Source organism: Equus quagga, chromosome 10 (genome assembly GCF_021613505.1).
Source record: "Equus quagga isolate Etosha38 chromosome 10, UCLA_HA_Equagga_1.0, whole genome shotgun sequence".
NCBI lineage: Eukaryota > Metazoa > Chordata > Mammalia > Perissodactyla > Equidae > Equus > Equus quagga.
In genome coordinates, this window is record NC_060276.1 from 24,259,590 (window position 1) to 24,272,274 (window position 12,685).

A 12,685-nucleotide genomic window follows, 5' to 3' on the forward strand; every position below is an offset into this window, starting at 1 on the left:
CAAAGTTTCTTTGATACCCAGTGGAGGTGGCAGCTTCCAAAACCTCCTATATTGCCTTCTCTTCTCGTTTACATTGCTGATGTTAAGCTCTGTGCAGCAGTGTGGGCCCAGGGACGTCTCCTAGACAAGTCAATAAGATGTAGGGATTTTTATTTATTTTGATAGCAAACTTTATTAAACATTTTTTTTCTACAATTGCTACATTCCCACAAGGCTGCTACCATAAAGCTGTCAATAGAATCTGGTGTGAAATTAAATTCAACTATATTTACCTTTGAAAGCTTCCTCCATGGCCTCCTATTAACCATCCAGGGCAGGGGAAATCCAAATGTAGATTTAAGAACTGCCACCGCTGCTTGGGGCAAGAAAGCCAGATAAGAAAATAGAGAAATAATTGTTCCATCTCTGAGTGAAACAAACAAACAAAAATTCCTTGTGCCTTTTCATAATGACCTTTTAAATAAATTAATGATTTTATGAAAATAACTAATGTTTTAATGAGTTAAAAATGGTTAACTCTTTGTCAGATAGTACATTCCTGCCAGCCCAGTTGTAGTTCAGCAAATGACATGTGTCAGTTTCTTATCCAGTTAAGTTTTCTAACACAGGGATCAGAGAACAGACCATCATAAACCTGCAAAACACAATCTGATGTATCAAACTGTGATTGATAATAGGGTGGCTATTCAACGGCCACTGGATTCATTCCCAGTTTTCTAAAAATCCCCAAAATGGACTAGATACTGCTTTCTTCCTCTTGCTTTATTCTGCCCAAGGCAGAACTCCAAGTCTAGATCAGAAGTTCTCTGACTATGGAAGGTTACTAGCATTGGGTCTCAATGCTTTAATGCGGTGAGCACCTGGAGGGGCACGTGAGGTGTTTGTTAGAATGTAGATTACTGGGCTGCGTCCCTCAGAGACAGACTCAGTAAATCTGGAGTGAAGCCCAGGCATCTGCATCTTAAGAGCCTCAGGTGATCCTACTGATACAGGTGGTCAGAAGGCCAGAATTGAAGAAATATTATTTGTTGACCCTTGTTATAAATTCTCATAATTTAGTGGAAGATGCCAAGACCACTTCCTAGAATATCTCCTTCTAATTGCAAAAAGCTTATCCAAGTGAAACCAGATGAAATAGACAATCTGGATTGAAAAGGAAAAGCTGGTACATATGAGAAGTGTGAGTTTAATGGGCTAGAACATAAAACTCAGAATCCAAGAATGCTAAGTATGGAAAATTTACAGAAAAGACTAATGAGAAGATGATTTTTTTAAACTACAAGAGTAAAGCATACATATCATAATAGTTCATGGACTTGGAATTTGATGCTATTATACTCAAATACAATTTTAAACTAGAAACCATTTTTAATGTCATTGTCAGAGACTGACTTTCGTGTAACTTTATACCTTTCCAGTCAAGTTGCTTACCACAAGATTTATCAAAGTTCTGTGGCACTGCACATCTTTGTGTCACCAGAACTACTTATGGGCACCTTCAAAGCCTTCTCAATTCTCCTAAAACCTATTCTTTAGGAATGGTTTGAAGGGAAATTAGCAGTAGAGAACTGATAGGCATTTACAGTCAAGAAAGCGTTTATCAACAAAATATTTAGATTCTAATGCTTTTAGTGGTGGTGAATATAATATGAACACTTACTTTAAAAGGCTTCCACTGCCACTTATTAATGAAAATTAAATACTGGTTATCATATTTAATCTGTCAAGATAGTAGATTAAACATTTTAAGGTGCTAGAGAAGAAATATTTATTTGTTATAACTCAAATTTGAAAAATAAACCGTAGGCTTAGACTTCTGGGTTACATTTTTAAGCGCATTTTACTTTTGAGAAATGTCCTATAATCTTAGTACATTTTTAGCTTTATCATGAATGTCTCATAAGAATACAATTCATCTAGACCCTTGATGCACTTTACAGATGAGGTTGGTTTTTAGTTCCACTCTTAAATAGCCAATTCAGCAATTCCAGGGCCCTTTTAATAATTTGGTACCGTGTGTGCATCTGATTTTAAATAGTAAGTGCTCCATGGACAGCAGAGGGCAAGGTTGTTATAGGCCAAGAGTTCTTGCAATTTTAAAAAGTTCAGGCTCTACAACCTGGAGGTTTGTTGATTTTTTTTCTTTTTCCATTAATAGAAATAATGGATGACTGTTCGACCAATTGCAATGGAAATGGAGAGTGTATCTCTGGCCATTGTCATTGTTTCCCAGGATTCCTTGGGCCTGACTGTGCTAGAGGTAATGATGCTTTGTTGTTCTGCTTGATTTATGGAAATAGATGTCAGGATTATTAGCACTATTAATAGGAGGAGGAGTGGTAGTAGTGGTGGTAGTAGCAGTAGCAATAGCAGCAATACCCCCGCACCACCACTACCAAAAGTTGAGTACTTACTCTGCCAGGCACTGTTTGCGTTACCTCTTTTAATTTCTGCTTCCTACCATAGCCCAACGGGGTAGATCTACTATTATCCCAGTTTTATGGGCAAAGAAACAGCCTCAAAGAGGTGAAGTAACTTAACCACGGTAACCTAACAGCTGGAATTTGTACCTAGATCCTCCGACTCAACCACTACATGATACTTCTGTTTCCTTCATAAACAAATTTATAATGGACGGACTTTAAGAGTGGGGAAAGTAGAATGCTGCCTATGTATACCAATGTAAACTGAAAGGGGTAGGCAATCACCCAAAGGGTAATCTAGAAAGGAATGACTGGAAAGTCAGAAGTTAAATTTACCGAACTTTACTGTTTCCCAGATTTGCCCATAGTTTAATTTTTGAAACGCTCTAGGTAAATCACATTGTTTTCTGATAGACTTACAGCCATTACTTTAGAGATATTTTCTGCTCATTTTCGATGTGTTCTTAAAGTTCTCGGTCTGCTAATACTTTAGTCTCAGATTTCTCAGCCACTCTGTTTCTTCAGATTAAATTCTATTCAACAGAGAATTCCGTTTCACTTTCTAGGTTCCCAATACTATAATAGATATTGTCGAGATGGGTGGTAACAATGGAGCTGATGGCTAGTGTTACAAAAATGAATTAAGACAGAAGATACAGGCCCTGCCCTCAAGGAGCCCAGAGTTTTACTAGGGAGACAAACAGTGACAAAGCAGAGTTAAGTGTTCTAATGAAGATCTCCACAGTGTGTTGTGGGAGTAGACATCTGTCCAGCATATATCTCTTTAAATGCACATTTTTTAAAAGATAAAATCCTACAATATGAATGACTCCCTATTTATCAGTTTTTCAAATTTTCAGGTTTTTCTTCCTAAAAGTAGCATATACATCTGTTTGAAGAAGAAAAACTGTAAGAGAAAAAAACTCCTAACTTAGAATAATGATGATGATAATAATAATAATTGTTTAAAAGTATGGTGGAATCAAAAGCAAGTGCTTGACATAATTTCTCCACTCAGGCTATTTTTATAATTTATCTTGATCCCACTTCGATAAGACGGCAATTTTGTTTGTAATCATGAACACATGCCTATTTAATAAAGGCTAAGACAGAAATGGTAAAAAATTTTTGCCTGAAATATTATGCAAGAATCAATGGAGAATTGCACTTTCGAGATTTTTAAAGCATTATGAGAACATGAAAGTTCATTTGCCAACCTTCAGATTCGTGCCCCGTGTTGTGTGGTGGGAATGGAGAATACGAGAAAGGACACTGTGTCTGCCGAAATGGCTGGAAGGGGCCAGAGTGCGACGTTCCAGAGGAGCAATGCATTGACCCAACGTGCTTTGGCCATGGCACCTGCATCATGGGAGTCTGCATCTGTGTGCCAGGATACAAAGGAGAAATCTGCGAGGAAGGTCAGAGCTCCATTTCACTCTGTCGCTTCAGACTTTTCTCTCACTGAATTGTCCAAGGTGTCGTTCTATGCTTCTAGTAGAGATATAAGTGGTCTTTGGGAACCATAAACGCTCAACATGTCTACTTAGTACCTGGAGCCGGGGACTGGAGTCAGAGCTGCTCATGTCTCTTCTGACAGTCTCTACTACTCACATTAGGCCAGATCTGTGACACTGGCAGAGCAGTAATGAAAAATGGCATTTCCCCCTTCGTTTTAACACTGTTTTCTAACTTGAGAATTTCCATACTGATAATTTTAGGTGTTAATTCATATGTTTTCACTGTTCCTAGGTGCACTAGGCTACATCTTACTTTAAAGCACATAATAAAAATAATAATATAGGCACATTTAGGACCATTTTGTAAATGTTTTCTTTGGGAGTGATTTCTAATTACCATTATTATTATTGCTTTATATTATTTGTTTTTATACCTCATGCTGAAACTTGACCTCCACACCTAAGGAATAAAACTTACCAATAATGGGTTTTAAGGCAGTGCCTTTATATTAAAATTCATTCCAAAGGAGCCTTTACACACACACACACACACACACACACACACACACATATCATATTTTGAAATGGCAATAGTTTTATCATTTAAAGAGACACATTGGAAAATAAGTTTACTAGTAAACAGAATTTTTTCATGCCACATTCCTCAAATAAGACTGGTTTCAGAAATAATATTAAACCATTACCATGGGAGATAGTCTCATCACAACCGTTGTTCAGGAAAGAGGCTGCTGAAAATGCACTATAATTGCTTTTTAAAGATGGCTCATTAAGACTATTACACAGCATTCTAAAGGGTTTAATCTCATTCTGCTCCATGAGCAAGCAAGACTTTAGCTTTTCCACTTCCCATTAGCAATAGTAGAATTTTGGTATGAAGATTGTATCTGCTCCAGTGAATGGCGTGGGGCCTAGACAAGGCACCAGAGTTCCTAAGTTACATTTGGAAATTGTCTTTATGATGATCCAACTGCAATCATTATATTTAAGTTGTAAATTCAGATGCTGTATGGACACACACATTCACCCAAAAAATGGTGTCTGTTACAACATCTACAATTTGCCATCAAAAACGTTTAACGTAATTAATTTAGACCCTTCTGATTTAAATTTTGTAAGCAGTTGAAAAAGGACTTAGCTTAAATTTGCTTTCTAGGGGTCACTAAGAAAATTTGTAGATTGACCAAGATAACAAGGAATACCATTTTTAACGGTGTAAACTTTTCAAACACAATAGAAAAAGATGTTTTAAGTCAGATATCACAGACCAGGAGCCCACAGACTGAACTGGGCCTATGGATGGGTTTTGTTTGGTTCACTAGTGGTAGTGGTGGTGTTTTTGTTTTTGTTTTTGTTTAATGTGACTTATTTGCCAAAATTTAAAAATAGAGAAGTGTCATATAAAAATCTCCATTTCTAGCCTCTCTTGAACAACTAGAAAATCTAATAACGCTGAGCCCATGTTCCCACTTGGTGGCAGTCAACTGGAGCCAAGTAACAGCAGCTTCCTTTAAAGTGGACGCTTGCTCTCAGTTCATTCACAACATACTCTGTTTTGTTACATCCAGCGCATCTTCATGTGTGCTACCTGCCTGGCCCCTTCAGCCATATGGTTTTGTGCCTCTGATTTAAGTGTGATTTACTTATTCGCTGAAGGTGGCCTTTTAATAAAATAAACTGTGTTAAGTTAAATGTTATTGTTTATTAAAATTGTTGTTGTAGTTTCATATAACAAAATGGCCTCCTTCTAAAACAATATTCCATACTTCAAACTTTCCCTCTTCCTCCAAATAACAAACGAAATCAAATTAGATGTACCTTCTAGTATTTATTTACTGGTTAGGTCAGGTATTAGAACCTTGTGCTAATGACTCTGAGATCACAGGCTAATTGTAATGGCAGTAATACTAATTATAATAATGCTTACTTACACTTAACTCTGTTCCATGCCCTCAAGCCACACCCTATAACTAGGCCAGTCTTGCAAATGATGGCAGGTTGTATCAGTCTATTTCTATTGCTGGAAAAGTAATCCAAAGCATACATCCTCATCATGGTAAGTTGTTTTAGTCTCATCTTATTGGTATGGGAAGACCAGAAAATTGGAAATCAACTTTCACATGTCCCATGAAATGCTAACTTAGTTGAAAGCACAAAACAATTTTCTCTAAGGCAAACATAGGAATTGACTTCTAAAATACTTAATGCATTTATTAGAATGTGTCCCAAAATTTCTAGGCTCACAGAATCACAGACAAATAGAACTGAATCTGTGATATTCTAAAACATTGAAAACTATGTCACAGTATCCTGATAGAAAGAGAAACCATGAAGAAAATAATTTTTAAATTAAGTTTAAAGTATTTCATTTTCAGTGCTTCTAAGGAATAAATGAGAGATTATAAGAAATTGATTATAGTGTATGATTTCATGAAACTGCAGTCACCTCACCTAATAGTTTGAATAAGCCAAACTTTAAAAAATATATATATATATTCCTCTAGACACATCAAGTAAAAGCCATTTTGGGGAGCTGTGATTCAAATTTCAGAAAAGACGAACAATGCCCCCCCCCCCCCAAATTCTTGGGCTTTTTTGCAAAGTTGAAGAATTCCTATAGAAGGCCCACTCTGGCCCACCCACCCATTTGTGTGGGAAGATTACACACGGCTCACAATTTCACACAGCGTATGTGTGGTTTCCTTCTTCTAAATTTAGAATGCAACCTTTATGATACCCTACTGTGTTTGTAAGTGTTAATAATCTCGTTTGAACACAGTATTTACGAGTCATTTTATTCCCTAATTAAAACAGCATAAATGATATAATATTAGGAAATCAATGTGAGTATCTTGGTCTCGTTATTCTAAGGTATATTGGCCACACCAGTTCACTTTGAACCTTTTTCTCCCTTTTTTGGGCCTTCAGAGGACTGCTTAGACCCAATGTGTTCCAGCCATGGCATCTGTGTAAAAGGAGAATGTCACTGTTCTACTGGTTGGGGAGGAGTCAACTGTGAAACTCCACTTCCTATATGTCAAGAACAGTGCTCAGGACATGGGACTTTTCTTTTGGATGCTGGGATGTGCAGCTGCGATCCCAAGTGGACAGGATCTGACTGCTCAACAGGTAACTCTGTAGTTATCTTTTTCTCCTCTTTCCTCTGCTCCCCAGTTCTCTCTGGTCTTTGCCTTAAGGTAGTACTTCTTAAAGTCTGATCTCTATGCCTTCCTGGGTCATAAGGGGCTTCCAAGCACTTCCTAGGCTAGTTTTTTACTGGGCTTTCGTATGCAACATACTGCTGGTTTTTTAATCATCTTTTTCATTGTCGTGGTTCTGCGCTTGAACCTCTGTCCTTGTTCTGTATTCTCTTGTAGTTAATTTGTTGATTCTCAAGTCTCCTACTATCAGTTCTATGCAGATTACTTCAAATCTGTATCTCCTCTAAACTCATATAATCCTTCATTTCCAGCCATCTGCTAAATATTTCCATTGAATATCCCATAAACTAAAAACACAACTTATGGACTGGCCCCGTGGCCGAGTGGTTAAGTTCACGTGCTCCGCTGCAGGCAGCCCAGTGTTTCGTTGGTTCGAATCCTGGGCGTGGACATGGCACTGCTCATCAAACCATGCTGAGGCAGCGTCCCACGTGCCACAACTAGAAGGACCCACAACAAAGAATATACAACTATGTACCGGGGGGCTTTGGGGAGAAAAAATAAAATCTCTGGGAAAAAAAAAAAAACACAACTTAGCCCAGGAACTCTACTCTGTTTATATCTTGCCAGATTGCTGCTCAATTACTGTTCCCACAACTTTGATTTCCTTGTCCAATTCTCTACCCTAACATCAGCCACGATTCTCCATTGTCTATAGATGAACCTCAAATATTCTAGCCTGATATTAAAAGACCACCACAAACTACTCCAAATCTCTATCTCTAGCCTATTTTCTACTTCTGCTTCCTGCAGAAATCCTTCCTTCTGCTAAGGTAATCTGCAGGCTCTCCTCGCCCCCAGTGCATCACATGTTCACATTTTTCTTTATACCCTTTCCTTAACATGGAATGCCATTACCTTTCCAGCTACAAAAATCCAACCCACTCACTAAGACCAACTACAGTTTTAGCCATTCTATAAATCTTTTCCTGATCACATCAACAGGATCCTCTGAAATCCTATCGTACCCATTGCCAGAGAGTAGAAAAGGGATTGTGGTGTAGGTATTTGTGTACACAACTTGTTTTTCCACCTGAACTAAAAATAATGGGTCATTCTTTATACTTTTTTTTTCTTATCCTCAGACCATGGGCTCATTAAATGAATAGAATTAATAAATGATAACTCCTACAAAGCCCCTGCCTATGAATTTTGTTGAGGATGTAAAATGACATGGGATAAGCAAGGATAGGTGCTCTGTGAGACTTTTTGTACCACTGAGTCAGCTTATGAACCGAAAAGTCTACAATCCTGTGCTGTAAAGAAACAGCAGAATCCCTCTGTTAGGAGAATTAATTCTAACCTAATATTTCACTGTGCAAAATTTTGTTGCCTTACAGAGAAATAATACGGGAGAGAAGATTGTATTTTACAATTTCAGAAAATGATTAAAATGCTAAAGACAATGTAATAATAACTAAAATGCAAATCTAAAAAAATCTTTCGTTTATACATTTAGAAAATATTCGTGTGCCTGCTCTGTGCTTGGCACAGTGCTCGGTGCTGGAGTTAGTGGTGAACAGAATGGACGTGGTCCTTGCACAAAAGGAGCTTATAATCTAGTGGAGGAGACAAAATAAGCAAGTCAGGAGAGGGTTATAAAAGGGAAGTAACTGGGTATTATAGGACTGTACATTATGGATCTAACCTGATTATTAATTTATTTATTGAATGCTACTGAACACCTTCCATCCTTCCATGTGTCAGTTATAGTATCATGGCCTAGAGCTTCAAGTTTAAAATAATAACATTTACATTAGTATTATTATTAGAGCACACACTTACATAACAATTATTATGTATTAGGCACTATTCTAAGTGTTGTACATATATTAATTCACTTCATCCTCATAGCAGCCCTATGAGATAAGTACTATAATTATGTCAACTTTACACATGAGGAAACTGAGGCACAGAGAGGTTAAATAATTTTCCCAAAGTCACCCATGTAACAAGTGTCAGAGTCAGAATTTGAACTAACGTATTCTGGCTTCACATTCCATGTATTTAACCACTGTACTGTCCTGTCCTTTAGAAACCAATCATCTAATTCACTATGTATAAAAAAGTATCATTGTTGGACCATGTCCAGGGCCACCTGCCACAGAGCACAAAGAGGGAGCAGTAGGTTATTTCTGTGAGAGGAGGCCCTACAGTCAGGCAAGACTCTGGAGAAGTCTTAACACTTGAACAACACTAGAAAGATGACTACAAGTTTATCAGGTGGACAAGAAAGCAAAGAACATTTCAGGCAGGAGTAACTTAAGCAAAGAAATAGAGATGTAAATCCAAATGACACATTTGGGGACTTGCAAGTCATTGGGTATAGCTGCAGCCTAGAAGTCCAGAAGGAGATAAAATTGGAAAAACAGAGAGGGGCCAAAACACAGGGAGTTTTATTTACACACCATGCTAAGGAACTTGCATCTCTTCTTGACACAATAGGAAGCCACTGAGTGGTTTGTAATAAACAGCATTTTAAATAGACCACTCTGACAGCAACTGAGAGGACCAAAGGGAGATGGATGATACAAGGATATTAAGAGACAAGTTCAGTGTGATTATTGGAGTATTCCAGGAGTGAGATGATGGGGAGGGCCTGAACTGAAACTTTGATTGTGAGAATGGTGAGGCAGAGCCAGACCAGAAGTGAGTTATAGTTACTATGGTAGAGGAGAGACAGAGAGGAGTCAGGGATGGCTGGATAAAAGGAAGCACTACCGGCTGAGAAAGAAATGCATAGGTGGAAAACCAGGTTTGGAGCAGAGGGACAGGACATGGTGAGCTCAGCTATGACATGTTGCGTTGGAGGTGGCTGCAGAAGATCCAGGTGGATGTGTCCAGTGAGGGATTGATAGTCAGGAATGGAACTTATGACAAAAATCCTGAACTGGGACAAATATTTGGGACGTAGTTCAGACCTTAAGAATGCATGTTATTGTCCAAGAAGAGTGTGGAAAATGAGAATGAAGAAAGTCAAAACCCTGGAGAACACCAACAGTTAATATCTTTATCAGATTAGGATTCTTAACATTGAGTCAAAGACTTGCCTCTTTATATATGACTTAATAAACACTTCATGAATAGTGATTCTGTATTTTACAATTTCTCCGTCAGGCCACTCATATCCCTTATGTGTCCTTCCTGATGCCTCAGAATTGGGTAAAATTTCTGGTAATATACCACTCACCAGCTGCACAAATTCAAATATTTGTATGTCCACTAAATCAACATTAAATTCAATGTACTGAGTGTTTCTCTTTCCCCAGCCCACTCATACTACCTAATACACAAAGATACGCACCAATCCTGTCAGCAAAGAAGAAAATCATTCAGAAGGGCAGGAAGAGGCTAATTATGAACATGCCTCTACACTCACCCTCCTTCCCTCTCTTCCAGGTGAAGTACCCTAAACCCTACCCTCCTCCTCCCTCACCTTGAATGATACCTTACTCACCAAAACAAACCAAATGATGAGAAAAAAATTGATAGAGCCATAGAAGATCAGATCTAGAACAAAGTGTATAGATATCTGGTTCAATTTTCACAAATTTGGTGGCCTCTAGTCCACCTGCCTTGGCATCCCTAAGGATTCCAATGCACTGAGGCACAGAGAAGCTACCCAGTTTACCCCTGGTATGAGAGCCACTGCACCATTCTAACTTCCTCATTCAATTGTTCATTTGTCAAACATTTATTGAGCCCCTATGTCCCCATCAGCATGTGAGGCAATGGGATGCTTTATGATGAAACATATCTATAGTTGAGGAGACATTTTGGAACAAAGATTTTAAATCTCTCTCACTAAGTGCTATAAAAGAGACAGAGATGCAATATGCAAGGTGTATTTAACATTACCTGAAGGTCTAGGAAGTGGTCACAAAAAACTTCACAGATCATGAGAGGCCCTGTATGCCATACTTTGGAGTTTGGACATGACCCTCAGGACAATGAGAAAGCCATTGAAGGGATTTAAAGGGGTTAGTATCATGGCCATGTTTTCATTTTAGAAAGATCACTCTGAAAATGATTTTGAGACTATATTTAAAAATGATGAAAACCTGACATAAGGAAATTTAAGTGCAGATGGAGAGGAAAGGACAGACATGAGAGAGGTTAGGAAACAGGACTTGGTTACTGTATAAATGTCAGAGGCAGGAATTTTCACTGTCTCTATGATTTCTACATTGGGAGACTGGATGAATGGTAACAATGTTAATGGAGATATGGAATATTTGTCTATTAAACAAATTTTCATTGAGCACTTACTATGTGCCATGTCTTAGGCTCTTGGTATACATCAGTGAGGAAAACAAAGATTCCTGCACTACAGGAGCTTGCAGTCTGCAGGGAGAGACAGACAGTAGACAACAAACAAGAAATACACAAGGTTCTAAAACAGGAGGAAACTGAGAGCCAGAGAAGTTAAGGAATTTGTCCAAGGCCAAGATCGGGCTAGTTGCAAACTTGCAAGTACAAACCGGGTCTGTTGATTGCATTCCATGTCTAGCTTTCTTTTCAGCCCTCCACGCCCACCCCCACCAAAGGAAGAAGGAAAAGTTAGACAAGGAGCCGGGAGTCGGGTGAATAGATTAGCTTACTGAAAAGGGAAAGTTCAAAGAGATGAGGGGCATCAAATATCAAGCGCATGAATGACACATTTCTGTCCAGAGATCCTAGACTAAAACCACAATTATCCCTTCTGGATCCAGTAGAAAAAGAACACTAGAAGCATCTCTTGCTCAAAGAAGCAAAAGGGTGAATAGGTGTGACCCAACTCAGTGGATTCTCAGGCAAAAGTCTTCCTGATAAAACTACCAACTTGAAAAATAGGGGAAAGAAATGCCTTCCAAATCTCCAGTGTCATGGTAGGAATAGTCCTTCTGTGATTTTTAAGCTCCATAAAGGTTGTTCCCACAGAGCGTCTTTAACCATCGAGATGATCTCACTGTGCAGACTTTTAATTGAGTGTGCTCAGTACAGGAAGCAATTTAACATCTGATTCTTATAATGGATCATGTCATTTCAAAGGTGGATATGCTCTTTGCCATTGATCATTTTCTTCCTCTAAGCGCAAGAAGCTTAGCTGTTAGCATGTTAACTGTGCTGCTCTGATACCAAAGGGACTGCAGTGAATGGTTTGCTGATTATTTTCAGTCTGTTTTCTAGGTACGTTGAGCATTGTTAGCAGCACTGAATTGATACTTGATATAGGCTTCTTTAACCTGAAAGTCTCGTGGTACCTCACAAAGGTTAACTCATTAGTCTTTAAAAATACCTCAAGAGGAATACAATAGAAGCTTGTTATAACATGGTGTACATTTGGATATACCACAGGTCAAATCATGCTCCCTTAAAATGTAACTCCTTGCCATGAAATCTCAGTAATACATTTAGTCTGTACTAAGGGTTTTCGCCCTAGCCTCTAATATCAACATTGTAAAATGCATCTGCTATATTTCTTTCATTAAATCTGGCTTCTCCTAGTCACATAGTCTTTGAGGGGAAGCAGAAAAGCAGAGTTTAGAGCTTTGTACTCCTCTCTTCTTGATGAAACTTCCTCTGA

The 12,685-nt window shown here is 38.3% G+C and overlaps 1 protein-coding gene across 1 annotated transcript in view; it reads left to right on the top strand.

Annotated features, from left to right (window-relative positions):
• TENM1 (teneurin transmembrane protein 1) overlaps positions 1–12,685 on the top strand; it is a 526,446-nt gene that overhangs the window by 281,375 nt on the left and 232,386 nt on the right. The window contains exons 9-11 of the mRNA XM_046672513.1: positions 2,159–2,260; positions 3,647–3,841; positions 6,827–7,027. Coding sequence (XP_046528469.1) covers positions 2,159–2,260; positions 3,647–3,841; positions 6,827–7,027 — 498 coding nt within the window. The remainder of the gene's footprint in view (positions 1–2,158; positions 2,261–3,646; positions 3,842–6,826; positions 7,028–12,685) is intronic.